At 47.7% G+C, this 22068-nt stretch overlaps 1 protein-coding gene across 2 annotated transcripts in view; it reads right to left on the bottom strand.

The window, feature by feature from the left end:
- CLCN1 (chloride voltage-gated channel 1) overlaps positions 1–22068 on the bottom strand; it is a 244992-nt gene that overhangs the window by 20859 nt on the left and 202065 nt on the right. For both annotated transcript variants that reach the window (XM_089654357.1, XM_089654356.1), the window contains exons 17-20: positions 16180–16379; positions 5958–6030; positions 3550–3638; positions 1064–1099 (exon numbers count right to left, since the gene is read on the bottom strand). In XM_089654357.1, coding sequence (XP_089510483.1) covers positions 1064–1099; positions 3550–3638; positions 5958–6030; positions 16180–16379 — 398 coding nt within the window. The remainder of the gene's footprint in view (positions 1–1063; positions 1100–3549; positions 3639–5957; positions 6031–16179; positions 16380–22068) is intronic.

Genomic DNA, 22068 nt, shown 5'->3' with positions numbered 1-22068 from the left:
TAAAAAAAAAAAGTCCCTTCCTTTGCTCCCACCAGCTTATTTAATTTTTTTTAATTGGTGTGATTCGACCTCCTGATACGGAGGGAGCTACTACGTTGGATCTCCGTGACCACACTGTAAGGAGGAACATGGCCACCCTCTTTTGCTCGCTCCCGGCATGGACTATGGGAACTGAAGTGTACATAAAGCAGTGCACATAACCACAACTAAAGTGCACTGCTCATTCCAAACAACAGGACGTGAGAGGGAAAAAGAGAGGTTCGGGAGCTCACAGAGAGTGTTACAAGGAGGCAGAAAAACACAGTAAGGAACGGTTTGAGGAAGAATGAGATTACAGGGCCATTAAGTAGTGGGTGTTTAGTTGATGGTGTATGTAGAGTAGATGTGATGAGTAGATGTAGTAGTGTAGATGTCAGGGGGAACTGACAACTCATGGGGCCCCCGGGCAATAGGAAATCATGGGGCCCCTGTGTCCTCGCCCACACTCAAACCACACCCAAAAAAGCCTATAAAATGTACCAGGGGCATCTCATGGGGCCCCCTACTGACCCTGGGCCCTCGGGCAGTGCCTAAATGGTCAGTCCACCCTTTGTAGATGTGTATGGATCATATTTTGAGAATAGGGATATCGTTTACACCGGGTTTACATACATGCGGTGCGGTATATCGCATGTGATTCGCACAGGAACCGCACCGCATTCCTGTGCAGATCACATGTGATTTGTGTGCGGTGCGATTGGAGCTGTACATTTTGTGTGGCACTAATCGCACCGCACCCGCACCAAAAACGTGCAGGACCCTTTTTTGGGTCCGCACTAGAATCGGATCGCATGGGTATTCACACCTATGCGATCCGATTCTGCACATCGCCCCACGTTTTGTGGACCGCTTTCGGGGTGTTGTTAACATACACACCCGCAGCGATTCGCATGAACGGGGTGCAATTCTGATGCGGTGCGGAATTCGCACCGAAAACGCTGCAAATTCCGCACCTGTGAACCCGGGCTTAGTGTCACTATGAGCAGTTGTGTAGCAGGGAGCTGAGGTTTTCTGTGTCTCTCACCTCCTCTGGTGTCATGGGGTCTTCAGGCTCAGATTCCTGTCAAATACAAAAACAAGGAGACGTTCATGCCAACATTTTATAATGTAACATTCAAGCAATGCAAAAAAAACCCAAACAACTAAAGAGCTAAAAGCTAATTAAAATATCTAAATTCAAGAACAAACTTGTAATACATTGCGGCTTACCAGTCCTTAGATGTGATGGCTTCTTTCCTTTATTTTCACCTGGTGATCCTGCCAGTGACACACTTCCTATCCTAAGGTGACAACGCTCACTCACTGTATTGTATCTATGAAGAGCAACGTTGTCACCCCGGGACAGGTAGTGTGTTAGGTGTTGCAGTCCTCGGAGATAGTTGGGAATAACATAACTGATCAAAGTTCAGCACATGCAGCGTGCATAGGTCACTGATTTTCTAGCAGGATCACCAGGTAGCATTTTGTACTTATAGAAGAGATGGAACATAAAGCTTTAAATGGCACCTTTAGCAGACCAGACCAGCTCAGTGTGTCAAAGGAAACATGAAAGCATATCTGGCCAGAATTACATTTGCAACAGCTGTTCGGTCCCACTTGTATGTATTTATTCTGACCGCATCAGGTCATTATTGTTCAGTGGTCTCCCCCTCCTTTCTTCCCCCCCCCCCCTCTTCTCTCTCTCTCTCTCTCCCTCCCTCCCTCTCTCCCACCCCCTCTCTCCCACCCCTCTCTCCCTCTCTCTGCCTCTCTCTCTCCCCCTCCCTCTCCCCCACCTCCCTCTCTCTCTCTGTTTCTCCCCCCACCTCTCTCTCTCTATCTCCCTCTCTCTTCCCTCTCTCCTTCCCCTCTCCCTCTCTCTCTCCCATCCCCTCTCTCTCTCTCTCTCCCTCTCTTGTCTCTCCCCCCCCCCCTCCTCTCTCTCTCTTCCCTCTCTCTTTCCCCTCTATCTATCCCTCTTTTTCTCCCCCCCCCTCCCCCCCTCTCTCTCTTCCCTTTCTCTTCTCTCCCTCCCTCTCTCTCCCACCCCCTCTCTCCCTCTCTCTCTCTCCCTCCCTCTCTCTCTCCATCTCCCCCCCTCCATCCCCCCCTCTCTCTCCCCCTCCCTCTCTCCTCCCTCCCCCTCTCTCTCTCCCCCTTCCTCTCTCCCCCTTCCTCTCTCCCCCTTCCTCTCTCCCCCTTCCTCTCTCCCCCCCTCTCTCCCCCCCTCTCTCTCCTCCCTCCCTGTTTAATGCTAGTTAGGTAACAAAATAAAACAGTTGCTCCTGCTCATGGGTGTGATAGTCCAGGGTCGAAAGGGTCCCCTATGAACCCACATCCAGGGATATTGAGGCCTTGCTGCCTTCCTACAACCAGGGAAGTCCAGCAATACTGCATAAAATCAAAGAAAAGAAAAAAAGACGGCTGTCTCGGATCCTGGACGGCACTTCTGCTGGCGTTGGGTCCACTTGAGTCTTTACATCGTTTGTTCCACCAATGTTGGCTTCACGTGCCATATATCACTTGTGTTTGTGAGTATGTTTTTAGCTCTTCATACTACTAATAAACCCACGAGGATAATGCACTAGGCTGCTGCGCCTTTTTTTCTTTTATTTGATTAATGGTAGTTAGTTCAGTTCTAGCTAACCCCCCCCCCCCCAGTTCCTCCATGTTCCCTCAGTTAATGCTTCACAGAGACAGGCTTAGGAAAGGCATTGAAGTTGAATTCCTAAGGCAAATAGGCTGTGCACTGCAAGTGCAGTTGCTTTAGATCCGAAATCATATCTGAAATAAGGCTGATTTCTTTCATCCAATCACGTCCAAGCAAAAATGCTGTTTTTTTTATTTTCCTTGCATGCTCCCCTCAGATCTAGGGCAACTGCACTTGCAGTGCACAGCCTATTTGCCTTTAATACATCAACCCCATAGTCTCCTTACACTTCAGAAATCTGGAAAAACATCCTCTGAAGTGCAATTATACAAAGTAAGATTATATTGGATTCAACTTCTGTGTCTTACTGAAGAGTAGAGCTGCCTGTGGATAGTGAGAAGTCAGCAGGTGACCATACTGTCTGGACAGACTTTGTCTAAGGAGGTATGTCAATGCGCAAAGCAGCATTTGAAACAGAAAAACAACTATGTATTGTAATGGCCCACCAAAAAAGTCCATTTGGTTTCATACAATCAGGCTGTGTGGCTACCAGGGGCGGACTGACCATTTGGAAACTCGGGCGCTTCCCAAGGGTCCAGGGTCAGTAGGGGGCCCCATGAGATTCCCCTGGTACCTTTTTCATAGGCTTTTTTGAGTTTGAGCAAGGACACAGGGGCCCCATGAGTTGTCAGTCCACCCCTGGTGGCTACATATAGACTAGCGCAAGATTTGGGGATCCATGGAAAAGGAAATATAAGTCTCTCTCCTGAAACATAGTAGGAGAGACATACAGACCCCGATGGGATCTTTAATTTAGCCTGCCACTCTACAGGGTGTCTAGAGTAGTCATGAGAGTCTCGTGCACTAATATTACTACAAACCTGAGGTGGGCCTTCTACTTTGGCTTCCTCTGAATTTGAACGGCAGAAGAACCTCCGCAGAGAAGAGCACAGTCTCTGACAGCAAGTGGCTGGGAAAAGAAAAGGACAAAGTCATACATACCTACATACCTGATCTTTGCACATTGTTCTTAATCCAACAGGCAAACCAATTTTATCTTCAGTTAAAAAGAACTGGTGAAGGCATTCTTATTTTCAAGTCTCCATAAGCACAGGGTCTTTGCTCTAATTTTTGGACCTTTAGTAAGACAATGTGGCACTTTCACTTCAGGCACCTCCTAGATAAGACCTTCTCAAACTTTTCAACACAAAAGAACCCTTGAAATAATTTTCTGGTCTCAGGGAACCCCTGCTAAAAATGACTATATCTACAACTCAAGATACATTAGTGTGATGGTCAGCGGGATGAACGCTCCTTACACTTGTGGTCATTGGGAAGAATTACCCCCCTACAGATAGCTAAAAGGATCAATGGTGTCACTGGGAACTTATCTGACAGTTAGAAATTGTTCACAGAAACCCTAGCAACCTCTGGAGGAACCCTATGGAACACTGTTTGAGAAACCCTGTCCTAGGTCACAGTCTTCCTGCCGTTACTTTTATACTTCAGGTTGCACAGTTCATCGTCTTTATTTCCAAATGTCCAAGAGCACTGTCCTGTTCTCAGTCTAACTTCTGGTTGGATAACGAGGAATCTTCATTTTCAAACCTCTGAGAGCATGGTTTCCCAGCGTTTACTTTGGCAAACTCCCTTCTCTGTCCTCTTTAGGCCTCCATTCAGGCTCAAGTTGGTTACAATACCGTCAATTCCATATATCCAATACTTGCCCCAGCTTTCACCATTTAGTAGACTCTTAACAGACTTTGAATGATTACTGCTTCAGATGCATAAACCATCCCATGTCCTTTCCAATGTTTACAAGTTACTACTCTGCTATCATTTCCCATCTGAACCTTCATTTTTGTCTAGTTGGGAAGCCAAATTGGGTTCTTCAAACCCCCCTTCAGAATGGCAGGAATCCCTTTTGTTGACTCATAAACTTTTGAGATCTGCTACTTTTAGATATCTGGTCAGATAGTAAGATGGCTTCATTTCCAAGTGTCCATGGGCACTGACTCCCTGTCCTCATTCTTTGGTCTCAGATAATGAAGAACCTACACATCTGAAAGCATGGTCTCCCTGCGTTTACTTTTGGACCTCTGGTCAGACAATGAGATGTCTCCATTTCTTAAAGGCCAGTAGCACCGGCTCCCTGTCATCGCTCTTTGACCTCTGGTCCGATAATAAGGCACCTTTATTTCCACACCTCATGAGCAAGGGCCTCCTACCTTCACTCTCTGTTCTTTGGCTGGATAATGAGCACGCCCAGTAGGGATGCCTAGATTTTAATAGAATATATTAGGAGAGAAATACAGGGGCAGGTAGGACCAGATTTAGACCTTGGGGAACCCAGGGCACTTCAGGTTTTAGGGGCCACATTATACACAGAATTGGTGTACATTCTCACTGACAGTCACACATTTTCAAAATGCATGACACAATGTCATACTGCGGTCACACAAGCACACACACACACACAGTCATAGGCTACCTTCCTTAAGAACACTATTTGCGTGTTTCACTCAAGCCACCAAAATTAGTTTTTAAAATGATACACTAAACAAATCCAGAGTAGGAACTTTTACAGAGGATGGCCAGAAAAATATTACTTCCAAAGATACATTTAATAAAAGAAAGTATTATTATATATTTTTATTATTATTTATTTTTTATTATTTTATAATATTGTTTTATATTATTTTATATAGGATGGGGCCCTTCTGTCAACGGAGCAGTTTCCCCCTTTTGCCTCCCTTATAAATCCAACATAATTCACCATAATGTTTTATAACTAATAGGAAATGATATAAAGGCAATACTTTCTATTTATTCATTTACTGTACATGGGGAATCCTTGTGAAGGAAACACAGCCAACAATTCAGCAAGCTGTCAATCATTTATACAGTAGATTCCTGTTGAGTTGCTCGCTGTTTGGCAGAAGGTCAGAAAGCACTTTTGAATGTGAACGTCTGCGCTCCGGGGGGTCCACAAGTGACCTGGGAAGGGGTCTAAATCAGTTCTTCTCAACTCACCAGGGTGAGGAAATTCTTCCAAAACCTTCGATGCCCCAACATGGCGGAGATCATCAGGTAGATCTTGGTAGGCCTGTTGCTGACCCTCCATTCTAAAGCTCCCCGACAAATAAAAGTTTGGGCTACAGATACGCTTAAATCCATGACTTAATATCATAAGAAGCTATAGGGCTCCATTTATTAAAACTGAAGAGAAGAAAAAATATCACCATGACAAATATGATCCAGTTTTACACATTAGATACTGGGATGTTACCTGGCTGTGCTGGGTCACTGGTGGGCTCGCCAGAATTGGTCGGAGAAATGGGGCCATTGCATTCTTCCATTGGCTGTAAAACATTCCCAGACAAATAATGAAAGATTTCTGGACTTTCAACCATAACATTTCATTCTATCTACCAGAAAACCGGTGTCTTCCCAAGAGGAAATAATCTACCCAAAACCAAAGCTTGCAGTCACCATATGGAGGGAAGACTTTCCGGCAAACTAATACAGGCCATGGTTCGAATTCCAAATGATTTTTCGTCCAAAAATCAAAACGTCGTTCGTTCTGTAATCCAATGGTGCCACCAATGATTTCAAAATTCGGTCGTTTTTTGTGAAATTTTCCAGCATGCCCGATAAACAAAATGGGGAGGAACCATAAAAATCGGCCGATGTCATTGCCCCACTAACAGAGCGAAAATCGGCCGATTATTCTTAGGTCCGATTTTCGTACAAAAATCGTTCGGAATTCGAACCATGTATGGACTGCATAACAAAGGTTAAAAATGAAAATGCTGATCTTCACATTCTAGTTTCAAAAAGGATCGCTAAAGGGGATAATAGATTATTCAAAGGAGTCGGACAATCATTTTCATCAGGCTGAGAAACATTATAATCAACATTAGGGCAGCACAGTGGCTACATGGTTGGCACTTCCACCTAGCAGTACTAGGGTCATTGGTTCAAATCCCACCCCAAAAAGAATTACTAAAGGGGAGAAGAGATTATTCAACGGAGTTGGACAATAATTTTTATCAGGCTGAGAAACATTATAAGAAACATCAACGTTGGTTCGAACCCCAACCACAGTACCACCTGCCTGGGGTTTGCATGTCCTCCCTGTGCCTGCGTGGGTTTCCTGCCACACTCCAAAGATATGCTGGTAGGTGAATTGGCTCCTGTCTAAATTGTCCCTCATATTTGTATGTATGAATGTGAGTTAGGGACCTTAGATTGTACGCCCCTTGAGGGTTAGGGACCTTAGATTGTACGCCCCTTGAGGGTTAGGGACCTTAGATTGTACGCCCCTTGAGGGTTAGGGACCTTAGATTGTACGCCCCTTGAGGGTTAGGGACCTTAGATTGTACCCCCCTTGAGGGTTAGGGACCTTAGATTGTACGCCCCTTGAGGGTTAGAGACCTTAGATTGTACGCCCCTTGAGGGTTAGGGACCTTAGATTGTACGCCCCTTGAGGGTTAGGGACCTTAGATTGTACGCCCCTTGAGGGTTAGGGACCTTAGATTGTACGCCCCTTGAGGGTTAGGGACCTTAGATTGTAGGCCCCTTGAGGGTTAGGGACCTTAGATTGTACGCCCCTTGAGGGTTAGGGACCTTAGATTGTACGCCCCTTGAGGGTTAGGGACCTTAGATTGTACGCCCCTTGAGGGTTAGGGACCTTAGATTGTACGCCCCTTGAGGGTTAGGGACTGATGTGAATGTACAATATATATGTAAAGCGCTGCGTAAATTGACGGCGCTATACAAGTACCTGAAATAAATACATTCCCGCCATCAAAGTGTGCCTTTTCACACACACATGTTTTAAAGTGGAACTAAACCCATCCAATCAATATGAACTATTTGCAATCCTTATGCTTCTAGGTTTAGTAAAAGGAAAGGTATAATATATTTACTTTTTTTTTTTGCATGGATGTTCCAGCATGACAATGACCCAAAACACACGGCCAAGGCAACAAAGGAGTGGCTCAAGAAGAAGCACATTAAGGTCCTGGAGTGGCCTAGCCAGTCTCCAGACTTTAATCCGATTGAAAATCTGTGGAGGGAGCTGAAAGATCGAGTTGCCAAACGTCAGCCACCAAACCTTAACGACTTGGAGAGGATCTGCCAAGAGGAGTGGGCCAAAATCCCTCCTGAGATGTGTGCAAACCTGGGGGCCAACTCCAGGAAACGTCTGACCTCTGTGATGGCCAACAAGGGATTTGCCACCAAGTTCTAAGCCATGTTTTGTGAAGGGGATCAAATACTTATTTCCCTCATGAACATGCAGATCAGTCATCATTTGTTAGACGCATTTCTGCTGAATTTGTTGTTGCTATTCTGTCTCTCAGTGTTACAATACACCGAACATTCGATTTGTAGACCGATCATTTCTTTGTGAGGGGCAAACATTCAACATCAGCCGAGGATCAAATATGCATTTCCTTCACTGTACATGCAGGTTTGCAGGACGATGAGATCTGCTTGTTTATTTATACATACACCCCCAACAGGGGTGGACTGACCATTTGGAAACTCGGGCACTGCCCGAGGGCCCGGGGTCAGTAGGGGGCCCCATGAGATGCCCCTGGTACCTTTTTCATAGGCTTTTTTGAGTTTGGGCAAGGACACAGGGGCCCCATGATCCCCTATTGCCCAGGGGCCCCATGAGTTGTCAGTCCGCCCCTGACCTCCAAGTATATAAAGAACTAAAAAGAAGGTGAGCAAATTAAACTCAAAGTACTATTGGAAAGCAATTATAGAGGTTACTCCCAGCATGGGGTTTCTTCATCACCCTGCAAGGTCAGTGGTTACATATCTGAGGTTTAGTCCTCATGCACACGGGACGTTTTGATAACGCTGGTAATGTTAGCTGTGAGTTTTACAGCTTTTTTAGCGTTTTTGCATTGCGTTTAGCGGCGTTTTCCCACGTTTTTCAGCGTTAGAGCGTTTTTATAGCTTAACCACTAACCAAGTCTGGACACTGTCACCCCCTTCCTGTCCAGGCCAATTTTCAGCTTTCAGCACTATCACACTTTGAATGACAATTGCGCGGTCATGCAACACTGTACCCGTATGCATTTTTTAGCATTTCTTTGAGACAGATAAAGCTATTAAAAGGTATTTATTCACAATTGGGATTTTTATTTTTTTTGCTATGTAAATGAAAAAGTCGAAAACTTTTGAAAAACAGTATTTTTTCTTATAAAATTTTGCAAATTTCATCATAAATCTTGGCCAAAATTTATTCCGTTATCTTTTTAGTAAAAAAAAAAAATAACCCAAATTAGTTTATAACCAAAAATTATAATTTGAAATTAATTATACATTTAAACATTTTTTTTTATATTATTATTTATGTTTTTTTTTTTTTACACACTGTCACCCTAGCAGTACAGGGTCACCATGGTGACACTGTACTACTTGTGGGGGGTGATGAAGATTTTTTTTTTTTTTTCCACTGATTGCTTTTACACCCATAAAGGCTGTAAAATCAATCATTTCTCCTTCTCTCTGGCTGCATTCTTGCAGCCATTGAGAAATACTGTGAGCTGTGATTGGTCACAGCTTGTCACATGGTACACTGCTGTTGTGAATAGCCCTGTACCATGTGATCTCTATGATCATTCACAGATTTCACACGTAGTAAGCAATGATGTCAGGAAGTGACATCTTGCTTACTACTCTGCATGTGAACAATCAGTGATCAGGTCCGGAGGACACAGCGGGCACGAGATTGCGGTGCTGCGTGCTCCCAGGGAGCGAGCACAAGCAGGGGGCGGGGAGGCTGTTTATAAACATGGGCCGGACAGGAAGTGTCTAGAAACCCACTAGTTTTGGGGGTTTTTTTCCAGCCAAAAAACGTTGATTCCAGTCTGTGTGTGTATGGACACATAGGATAACATGCCGGGGATGGACACATAGGATAACATGCCGGGGATGGACACGTAGGATAACATGCCGGGGATGGACACGTAGGATAACATGCCGGGGATGGACACGTAGGATAACATGCCGGGGATGGACACGTAGGATAACATGCCGGGGATGGACACATAGGATAACATGCCGGAGATGGACACCTAGGATAACATGCCGGGGATGGACACGTAGGATAACATGTCGGGGATGGACACGTAGGATAACATGCCGGGGATGGACACGTAGAATAACATGCCGGGGATGGACACCTAGGATAACATGCCGGGGATGGACACGTAGGATAACATGCCGGGGATGGACACGTAGGATAACATGCCGGGGATGGACACGTAGGATAACATGCCGGGGATGGACACGTAGGATAACATGCCGGAGATGGACACGTAGGATAACATGCCGGGGATGGACACGTAGGATAACATGCCGGGGATGGACACGTAGGATAACATGCCGGGGATGGACACGTAGGATAACATGCCGGGGATGGACACGTAGGATAACATGCCGGGGATGGACACGTAGGATAACATGCCTGGGATGGACACGTAGAATAACATGCCGGGGATGGACACGTAGGATAACATGCCGGGGATGGACACCTAGGATAACATGCCGGGGATGGACACGTAGAATAACATGCCGGGGATGGACACGTAGGATAACATGCCGGGGATGGACACGTAGAATAACATGCCGGGGATGGACACCTAGGATAACATGCCGGGGATGGACACGTAGGATAACATGCCGGGGATGGACACGTAGGATAACATGCCGGGGATGGACACCTAGGATAACATGCCGGGGATGGACACGTAGGATAACATGCCGGGGATGGACACGTAGGATAACATGCCGGGGATGGACACCTAGGATAACATGCCGGGGATGGACACGTAGGATAACATGCCGGGGATGGACACGTAGGATAACATGCCGGAGATGGACACACAGGATAACATGCCGGGGATGGACACGTAGGATAACATGCCGGGGATAGACACGTAGGATAACATGCCGGGGATGGACACGTAGGATAACATGCCGGGGATGGACACGTAGGATAACATGCCGGGGATGGACACGTAGGATAACATGCCTGGGATGGACACGTAGAATAACATGCCGGGGATGGACACGTAGGATAACATGCCGGGGATGGACACGTAGGATAACATGCCGGGGATGGACACGTAGGATAACATGCCGGGGATGGACACGTAGGATAACATGCCGGGGATGGACACGTAGGATAACATGCCGGGGATGGACACGTAGGATAACACGCCGGGGATGGGCACGTAGGATAACATGCCGGGGATGGACACGTAGGATAACACGCCGGGGATGGACACATAGGATAACATGCCGGGGATGGACACGTAGGATAACATGCCGGGGATGGACACGTAGGATAACACGCCGGGGATGGACACGTAGGATAACATGCCGGGGATGGACACGTAGGATAACACGCCGGGGATGGACACGTAGGATAACATGCCGGGGATGGACACGTAGGATAACATGCCGGGGATGGACACGTAGGATAACACGCCGGGGATGGACACGTAGGATAACATGCCGGGGATGGACACGTAGGATAACACGCCGGGGATGGACACGTAGGATAACACGCCGGGGATGGGCACATAGGATAACATGCCGGGGATGGACACCTAGGATAACATGCTGGGGATGGACACGTAGGATAACATGCCGGGGATGGACACGTAGGATAACATGCCGGGGATGGACACATAGGATAACATGCCGGGGATGAACACATAGGATAACATGCCGGGGATGGACACATAGGATAACATGCCGGGGATGGACACATAGGATAACATGCCGGGGATGGACACATAGGATTACACGCTGGGGATGGACACGTAGGATAACACGCCGGGGATGGACACATAGGATAACACGCCGGGGATGGACACGTAGGATAACACGCTGGGGGGTTTACTGGCTGTAGAAAAAAATGTCAAAAGCCAAAAACAGCCGCTGTAAAAATGCGCTGTAAACAGCCGCAGTAAAAAAGTGTGCATGAGGGCTTAGAAGGACAGCAGTGATACATTGTTCCGCCTCGTGTCAGATCTCTCGGATTCATTACCATCCGCCGTCACTCAATCTTCCCGGTAACGTGCCCCTCCCCCCCTCCTGTCATCTCTCATTTCCAATAACTGATTGTATTTATTTGTGTCTGATACAGCAAAGTTCAGCGCGCTCGGCGAGGGAGCGCAATGTTTGATTTCCATTACAAGTCACAGATGAGGGTAATGAAAGCCTTTTGTTCCGCCGTGGCTTTTGCACGCACGGAGCATTGAAGTCGATACGGAGACCCTACAGGGGCGTAATTAAAGTGACACTCCGGAAAAATAAGCCGGCTGGGCTGTATTTATAGCGCGTGTTTCATGAGTCAGATATTCTCCGCAGGACTCTTGTCGGGAATTCAAAGCGCCTGTGCTGACATGAAAAGTGACAAGCATGCGCTCTGGGCCTACCAACGGCTCTCTTCATCTTACCAAGCTGAGCAGGAGACCCCCAATCTGCAGATGGCAGCTTTTGGGGGTCTATTATTTACCCCCCACCCCCCTAATCTGTAAATCCTGCATCCATCAATGCAATATGTACACTCTGTTAGGAAGGCATTGAGAATGGGACTGTAAAAGTTCAGATCTCAGCAGGGGCAGACTGACAACTCATGGGGCCCCCGGGCAATAGGGGATCATGGGGCCCCTGTGTCTCTTGCCCAAACTCAAAAAAGCCTATGAAAAAGGTACCAGGGGCATCTCATGGGGCCCCCTACTGACTCCAGGCCCTCGGGCAGTGCCCGAGTTTCCAAATGGTCAGTCCGCCCCTGGATCTCAGAGATGGGAGTCAGCAGGGCTTTTTTTTCAGCGGGAACGCGGGGGAACGCAGTTCTGGCACCTCCAACACTGAATGCATGTAAGGAGTGCTGGGGTGTACTGGAGGGTCTATTGATGCTGGATGCTGGGGGATCTATTGTTGCTGGAGGGGGTCTTTTCTCTTTTTTGCTGGAAGGTCTATTGTTGCTGATGTGGGATCTATTGTTGCTGGCGGGGTCTATTCTATTTTTTGCTGGGAGGTCTATTGTTGCTGGTGGGGGATCTGTTGTTGCTGGAGGGGGTCTTTTCTCTTTTTTGCTGGAAGGTCTATTGTTGCTGATGGGTGATCTATTGTTGCTGATGGGTGATCTATTGTTGCTGGAGGGGTGTATTTCTATTTTTTGCTGGGAGGTCTATTGTTGCGAACGGGGGATCTATTGTTGCGGACGGGAGTATTTTCTATTTTTGCTGGGAGGTCTATTGTTGCTGATGGGGGATTTATTGTTGCTGTGGGTGGGTCTTATATTGCTGGGGGAGAGCAATTGTTACTGAGAGGGATCTGCTGTTGAGGACGAGCTCTATTGTTGCTGAATGCCAGGGGACTGATGCTGGGGAATCTGTTGTTGCAGCCGGGGATCTATTGTTGTTTGGGGGGAGGGATTTTGTTGCAGGTGCTCCATTGTTGCTGGGGAAATCTATTATTGCTGGAGGGGGTCTATTCTCTTTTTGCTGGGGGTCTATTTTTGCTGATGGGGGATTTATTGTTGATGTGGATGGGTCTTATAATTCTGGGTGAGAGCAATTGTTAATGAGAGGGATCTACTGTTGAGGACAAGGTCTTGTTGCTGAATGCCAGGGGATCTACTGATGTTGGGAGATCTGTTGTTGCAGCCGGGAATCTATTGTTGCTGGGGGGAGGGATTTTGTTGCAGATGATCCACTGTTGCTGGGGAAATCTATTGTCACTGGGGTTCTATTGTTGCTGGAGGGGGTCTATTCTCTTTTTGATGGGAGGTCTATTTTTGCTGATGGGGGATTTATTGTTGCTGTGGGTTGGTCTTATAATGCTGGGGGAGAGCAATTGTTACTGAGAGGGATCTACTGTTGAGAACGAGTTCTATTGTTGCTGAATGCCAGGGGATCTACTGATGTTGGGAGATCTGTTGTTGCAGCCGGTGATCTATTGTTGCTGGGGGGAAGAATTTTGTTGCAGGTGATCCACTGTTGCTGCGGAAATCTATTGTCACTGGGGGGGGTCTATTGTTGCTGGAGGGGGCCTATTTTATTTTTTGTTGGGAGGTCTATTGTTGCTGATGGGGGTTTTATTGTTGCTGTGGATGGGTCTTATAATGCTGGGTGAGAACAATTGTTACTGAGAGGGCTCTACTGTCGAGGACAAGGTCTATTTTTGCTGAATGCCAGGGGATCTACTGATGCTGTTGTTTCAGTCAGGGATCTATTGTTGCTGGGGGAGTTGTTGCAGGTGATCCATTGTTGCTGGGCAAATCTATTGTCACGGGGAGAGGGGGTCTATTGTTGCTGGCTGTAGGAGATCTATTTTACTGTTTTTCCATACAAATTACTTAGCACCACAAAATGATACTTGGCTTTGTATACTCTAAAAGGGGCGGTACTAGGAGGTGGGTAGGTGGTGAAAACAAGGGATGGTGCTTGGAGGTGGGTCGGGGGTGGAGATGAGGGATGGTGCTTGGAGGTGGGTCGGGGGTGGAGACAAGGGATGGTGCTTGGAGGTCGGTCGGGGGTGGAGACAAGGGATGGTGCTTGGGGGTGGGTCGGGGGTGGAGACAAGGGATGGTGCTTCGAGGTGGGTTAGGGGTGGAGACAAGGGATGGTGCTTGGAGGTCGGTCGGGGGTGGAGACAAGGGATGGTGCTTGGAGGTGGGTCAGGGGTGGAGACAAGGGATGGTGCTTGGAGGTGGGTCGGGGGTGGAGTCAAGGGATGGTGCTTGGAGGTGGGTAGGTGGTGAAACCAAGGGATGGGGCTTGGAGGTGGGTAGGTGGTGAAACCAAGGGATGGGGCTTGGAGGTGGGTAGGTGGTGAAACCAAGGGATGGTGCTTGGAGGTGGGTAGGTGGTGAAACCAAGGGATGGTGCTTGGAGGTGGGTCGGGGGTGGAGACAAGGGATGTTGCTTGGAGGTGGGTAGGTGGTGAAACCTAGGGATGGTGCTTGGAGGTGGGTCGGGGGTGGAGACAAGGTATGGTGCTTGGAGGTGGGTCGGGGGCGGAGACAAGGGGTGACTCGGAAAGGGCGAGTTCCAGCACCTATTCTCTAAGAAAAAAAGCCCTGGAAGTCAGAATTTGCATAACAAGCCCCTCCCACTAAACAATTATGTGGAGGCACCACTATCACCACTTAAAGGAATATGTGTATTAAGAGAAGCATGGAGGCTGCCAACATGTATCTCTCTTTCACACAATATTAATGAGCAAACACTGCACACTGTGAGCTTCTCACAATGTGCATTGGAAGCTGCAGCAAGTCAGGTAGAGCTCCATCTCAATTCCTAGCCATCAAGCATCATCTAGCTCTTTCCTCCCTAGCCTGACTGTCCGTGACCCACCCCTTCCATTCACTGGATTTCAGTTCTGTCAAATATGGAGATTCCGCTTCACACGTGGGTGTTACCTAGAGCAGTCTCCATGCAAATGTCCATTGCATAGAGCAGCACAGAGGCCCAGTGATGACATCACTGAGTCTACATTAAAGCGGAGTTCCACTCACGCTGTTAAAAAATAAAAGTCAGCAGCTACAAAAACGGTAGCTGCTGACTTTTAAAAAACAGCCACTTACCTGTCCCTCGGTCCCATGTTGTGTCCCCCGCAGCCCGTTTCACCGGCCGTCCTGTGTTCCAGGAGGCCGACATCTTCAGTGTGGGCTTGCGGCTCCACAGTCGGGTACCCACTGAGCATGTGCGAGAAGCGCTGCGCTTCATGAATGGCCCCGTAGTCTTCTGGGACCTGTCACGTATCCCAAAAGACTACAGGGAGGGAGGGGGGAGGACACCTTCTGTGACCGGAAATGGGTACCCGACCCCCAAAAGGTGCCAATCCTTAATGGGGGAGCAGTCCTTAAAGCAGAACTTCCCCTTTTGGGTGGAGCTCCTCTTTAAGGTATGTAATGATAATGAAAAGGTTTTATTTTAAAAAAAAATGAATTAGTATGCTGGTAAAGGAGGGAGGAAGGTAAAAGGGAAGGCAAAATTAAAGGGTATAAAGGGTGACTCCACTTTTGTTGGGAAAAATAGCAAATTAAAAAAAAAATAAATATAGAATATACAATGGCGACACAAATCAGTTGAGCGTGGAATATTTAGTAGCCAGGAAATGTCCCGGATGGACTTATTACACAGGTGACAACCTATCACGGGACCACGCTTGGAGTCACTGAGCACCTGAGAGCGACCCATTCTTTCACCAATGTTTGTAGAAGCAGTCTGCATGCCTAGGGGCTTGATTGTATACACCTGTGTCCATGGAGGGGATTGGAACACCTGAATCACATGATTTGGAAGGCGGGGCCAATAATATAGGCAATATAGTGTGTACATATATATATATATGAGATTGTGGAACTCTCTCCTGCTTTTTTCTGCAGGACAACCTTCTATTAGCAGATAATAAAGATCTTTACGATCCTAGCATGAAAATGGTTATTTGTGGTTCAGTCTCCTCACCTCCTTCTTCTCTTCTTCTTCTCCTCCTGTCTCTTCTTCATCCACGTACCGGAAGGAGTCCCGTTTCCCCCCTGGCCTTGCTGACCTCTGACCTTTGTATGGAGCGGACGCCATCTTCAATCTCCTTTCCTTGCACAGGACTCTCTCCAGGAGCGCCGAGATCTCCGTCCTCTCGATTGACCCAAGGAGCACCATGCATTCTACAAGACAAGAAATATATTACAGATGGCACACTGCGTTGGATCAGGGGGCCATCAAATTTTTGGGGGCTCCTTGCAACCTATTCAGACTCCTTTAGCCTTGATCGGGGCGGATTGACAACTCATGGGGCAATAGGGGATGATGGGGCCCCTGTGTCCTTGCCCACACTCAAAGCACACCCGAAAAATCCTATAAAAAGGTACCAGGGGCATTTCATGGGGCCTCCTACTGACCCCGGGCCCTCAGGCAGTGTCCGAGTGCTCAAATAGTCAGTCCGCCCCTGGCCTTGATAAATCTTTTTGGGTTGCTCGCTTTAGCTTTCTATTGTCTTCTCAATGTATGAACACGTACCCTTGGTCCATCAAAGCTCTTAGATTGTAAGCTCTCATGGGCAGGGACCTCCTGACTATCTTCAAAGTTACAGGTGTGAAAATGTGGACTAGACTCCCCCAGGAATGAGTTCTTGGATGTGTACGGAGGAGCACCTGGTACAAATGTCCATCTCACTTGAAGGACTTTTCAAAACATTTGATAGTTAAGAGCATCAGATATAGCCAATGCGTTTCAGGGGAAAGCCTCCCCCGTCTTCAGGCCTTGAGCAATTAAATTCACGACAGAATACAGAATGCAAGGGAACTATGTCAAGGCCACCTCCTGACGGCACTAACCACAACCCACTGCCTTTAGTGCCATCAGGAGACATCAGACTTCATCAAGCCTTAACACAGGTCCCTCAGGGCTCATTCACACTAGATTTGGTCTCTTCAGAGAGCATTGAGCAGGCGGTGGAGAGGTGCAGTATCACCTCCATACCACCAGCCTTGCACTAGTGTGCACAGGGGTGCAGGAACCTTGCATGGGATCGTGTTCAGAGGGTGCTATGTCCCAGCCAATGTTTAAAAGGGGTAGCAGTTGGGGGGCAGTAAGTGCAGGGCTTAACTGCAGGGTTTTACCACCCCTAACTGCTAGTATGACCAAACCCTAAGGCATTCTGTTGTGATTTTATTAACATTGACCATTTAAGCCCTGAAGAAAGGGGAGGCTTTTTCTCTGAAACACATTGACTGTATCTGATGCTCTTAACCAGGAGTCTACAAACTTTCTAAACAAAGGGCCTTCAGACTTTAGGGAGGCCGGACTGTGGCTGGTGGGAGTAGAAAATTACCAAAGCTTATTGGGAGTAAACAGTGCCTCAGGCTTGGTGGTTAGTGGGAGTAAAAAAAAAAATACATGGTGCCTGCGGTCAGTAGCAAGAAGATTGGTGCACCATCATTGGTGTCACTGAGAAGAATAGTGCCCTATCATTGGTGTCACTAAGAAGAACAGTGCCCTATCATTGGGGTCACTGAGAAGAATAGTGCCCCATCATTGGTGTCAGTGGGAGGAATAGTGCCCCATCATTGGTATCAGTGGGAGGAATAGTGCCCCATCATTGGTATCAGTGGGAGGAATAGTGCCCCATCATTGGTATCAGTGGGAGGAATAGTGCCCCATCATTGGTGTCAGTGGGGGGAGGAATAGTGCCCCATCATTGGTATCAGTGGGAGGAATAGTGCCCCATCATTGGTATTAGTGGGAGGAATAATGTCCCATCATTGGTGTCACTGGGGGGAATAATGCCTCATCATTGGTATCAGTGGGAGAAATAGGGCCCCATCATTGGTATTTGTGGGAGGATTAATGCCCCATTGCTGGTATCAGTTGGGGGAATAATGCCCCATCATTAGTATTAGTGGGAGGAATAGTGCCCCATTATTGGTATTAGTGGGAGATATAGAGCCCTATCACTGGTGTCACTGGAAGGAATAATGCCCCATCATTGGTGTCATTAAGAGGAATAGTGCCCCATCATTGGTATTAATGACAGGAATAGTGCCCTATTGCATGTATCAGTGGGAGGAACGGTGTCCCATCATTGGTGTCAGTGGGAGGAATAGTGTCCCATCATTGGTATCAGTGGGAGGAATAGTGTCCCATCATTGGTGTCAGTGGGAGGAATAGTGCCCCATCATTGGTATCAGTAGCAGGAATAGTGTCCCATCATTGGTATTAGTGGGAGGAATAGTGCCCCATCATTGGTATTAGTGGGAGGAATAGTGCCCCATCATTGGTATTAGTGGGAGGAATAGTGTCCCATCATTGGTGTAACTGGGAGGAAAAATGCCCCATCATTGGTGTCGCTAGGAGGAATAATGCCCCATCATTGGTGTCACTAGGAGGAATAATGCCCCATCATTGGTGTCACTAGGAGGAATAAGGCCCCATTGTAGGTATCAGTTGGGGGAAGGACGCCCCATTATTGAGGTCAGCCAGAGGAATGGTACCCCATCATTCATGTCAGTTAGAGGAATTATTATTAGACCACTGCTCTTAATATGAAATGTTTTAAAAAGCCCTTTAAATGACATGAACGTTTGTATCAGGTGCTCCTCCAGGGGTGCATTTACCACAAGGTAAACAAGGCATTTGCCTAGGGTGGCATTTTTTAGGGGGGCAGCAGCATTTTTCAGGGGGGCAGTGCCGCCCCCCGAAAGAAGGGATGGAAGAAGGGACACACGCAGCATGGGGATCTGAGATAGGCTGTGGACTGCTTGCTGCCCGATTCTTGTTCCCAGGGATGTCCGGAGCTGTGAAGGTGAGTGTCTTCTCTCTCACTGGGGTGGGGGGGTTGCCAGTGTATGGGGTGCGGTGGTAGTGGAAGACTCTCTCAGGTGGGGCTGGGGGGCTGGAGTGTTGTTGGTCAATATCAATCACTCTCCGTGGTGGAGGGGGGTGTTGGTCGGTGTCAGGGTATCTCCAATGGGGGGGGGGGGCAATTTTTGTGCTGCCTAGGGCGGCACGAAATCTAAATATACCACTGTGCTCCTCTATACACATCCAAGAAGAAACCGTCTGGTGAGCGCTTCCATTGTCGCTCTCAGGGAAGTAGCAGCGTACAACCAGAACCAGGTCCACCCATGTTGTATTTTCATCCCAGACCTGCTTCTTCGAAGGAAAAGTCAGCTGACGGTAGATCTTTCAGAAACAATTTTCACTTCTAGGGCTGTCATGCACACATCAGGCATCCAGAGCTTCTTCTGGCCAGCTCAGTAAATTATTACAAAGAGGTGGATGCAATCCTACATGAGCAAGATATAACTGGATGTCGGCATTCATAGATAATAATATCAGAGATTGATGATCCAGGGAATATCTGATTGCCTTCTGGGGGAGGGAGGGAAGGAAGGGATTCCGCCCCCCCCCCCCCCCCCGTTGGAGCAAATCGGATCACGCTTTATTGTTTCTTTCTGCCTTCCTCTGGATCCGCTGTGGGTAAAGGATTCTGTATATAGAGGTTTTCTATTTTTTTTTTTCCTATAGTGGAACTATGGGCGGCACAGTGGCTTAGTGGTTAGCACTTCTGCCTTGCAGTAATTGGGTCATGGGTTCAATTCCCAACCATGGTGCCGTTTGCATGGGTTTTCTCTGGGTACTCCGGTTTCCTCCCACACTCCAAAGACAGACATGCTGATAGGTTAATTGGCTCCTGTCTAAATTGTTCTAGTTTCATCCCTGGCCATGTGGGATCTCCTGCATGGTAGGGGTTGGGGAAAGTCCTGGCAACCTACCCTGTAGAAATAATTGCTTAGAGAATTCATTAGAAAAAGTTGCTTATGAGCACGGGCGGACTGACCATTTGGAAACTCGGGCACTGCCCGAGGGCCCGGGGTCAGTAGGGGGCCCCAAGAGATGACCCTGGTACATTTTCATAGGCTTTTTTGAGTTTGGGCAAGGACACAGGGGCCTCATGATCCCCTATTGCCCGGGGGCCCCATGAGTTGTCAGTCTGCCCCTGCTTATGAGTGACAGTCCATGCAATCGCCAAGGGTTGGATACAACTGGATAGATCGATAGTGGAACTAGGTGGACTTGTGAGTTCCTTCAACCATTTATTGTGTAAAGCGCTGAGCAAACTGTCGGCACTTTATAAATCCTGTATAATAATTATATGAATGTCCGTGGTTATGCAGTGATTGTTCTGCAGGAACATTTTGCAAACTCCAGATTGCTACCTCGTGTCTACATGTACTTTTTGGCTTCTATAAATAAACCAGAAAGGTCAATATTTCTCGGTTTATACCAAGGGAATCGTTGTAACCATTGCAGCTCAGGCAACTCTTGTGAAACCGTTTGCTACAGAGAACCAGCACCAGGGGAATCTATGGTTGCCTTCAAGTTTTTAAGGGTCAGGCCAGCCAAAAATGATGCTTTAGCTGTAGGTGGAACATGGTGAGCTGAGTCATTCCCTGGCTTTGTTCACATCTTAGATACTTCAACAGTGAAGTCTCCCCGCCATAATTCCCAGCTCTTCTCCTGTCCACCTGGGAGTTTTGGGTTTCCTCACCCAACTTTGTGTCTCCTAAACACTCTTGTAACATTTTCCATCATATCAAATGAACAGAAATTGGCACAATAGGTGTACAGATCTAAGAACGTAGCATAGAGATGGTGGGAACCCCTCATAATGGACCTGGGAACTCAGTACGGGGATGGTGGGAATCCCGCATTATGGTCACTGGAGATGTAAAGACCTGGGAACTCAACACAGGCACATGGTGGGAACCCCTCATAATAGGCACAGAAGATTTGCAGACCTGGGAACTTAGTACGGGGATGGTGGAAATTCCTCATTATGGTCACTGGAGATGTAAAGACCTGGGAACTCAACACAGGCACATTGTGGGAACCCCTCATAATGGGTACAGAAGATGTGCTGATTGGGAAATTTAGAGCAAGGATAACAGGAACCCCTCATAATGGGCACAGAAGGTGTGTTGACCCAAGAACTTAGTGTAGGGATTGTGGGAACCCATCATAATGAGTAGAGCAGATGTGCAGGCATAGGAACTCAGCACAGGGATAGTGGGAGCCCCTCATAATGGGCACAGAAGGTGTGCAGACCCATGAACACAGCTTAGGGATGGTGGGAACTCCTCATAATGGGCACAGCAGATGTGCAGATACAAGACGTGAGCACAGGGATAGTGAGAGACCCTCATAATGGACACAGCAGGTCTGCTGACCCAAAAACTCAGAACAGGGATCATGGAAACCGCTCATAATGGGTACAGCAGATGTGTAGACCCTGCAACTCAGCGCAGGAAGGGATGATGGGAGCCACTCATAATATAGACACAGCAGGTGTGTAAATGCAGGAACTGAGCACAGGGATGGTAGGAAACCCGTATAATGAGCACAGTAGGGACCAAGGTCCTCAGCACAGGAATGGTGGAAACTCCTTGTAATAGACATGGGAGACATGTAGACTCGGGAACTTAGCACAGGGACGATGGGAGACCCTCATAATGGGCACAGCAGGAGTACAGACCCAGGAACTCAGTACAAGGATGGTTTGAATCCCTCAAAAAGGGCACAGCAGGTGTACAGCCCGGGAACTCAGTACAAGGATGGTGTGAACCCCTCATAATGAGCACAGCAGATGTACAGACCTGGGAACTCAGCACAGGGATGGTGAAAAACCCTCATAATGGGCACAGAAGGTGTACCGACTCGGGAACTCAGCATGGGGATGGAGGGAACCCCTCATAATGGGCACAGCTGGTGTACAGACCTGGAAATTCAGCACAGGGATGGAGGAAGACCCTTATAATGGGCACAACAGCTGTACAGACCCAGGAACTCAGTACA

Source organism: Staurois parvus, unplaced genomic scaffold (assembly GCF_062004578.1).
Source record: "Staurois parvus isolate SC_StPar_1 unplaced genomic scaffold, SC_StPar_1.0 ptg000758l, whole genome shotgun sequence".
Classification (NCBI taxonomy): Eukaryota; Metazoa; Chordata; class Amphibia; order Anura; family Ranidae; genus Staurois; species Staurois parvus.
Note: the sequence above shows the minus strand (reverse complement) of the source record. Positions and strands in the feature narration are given on the sequence as shown.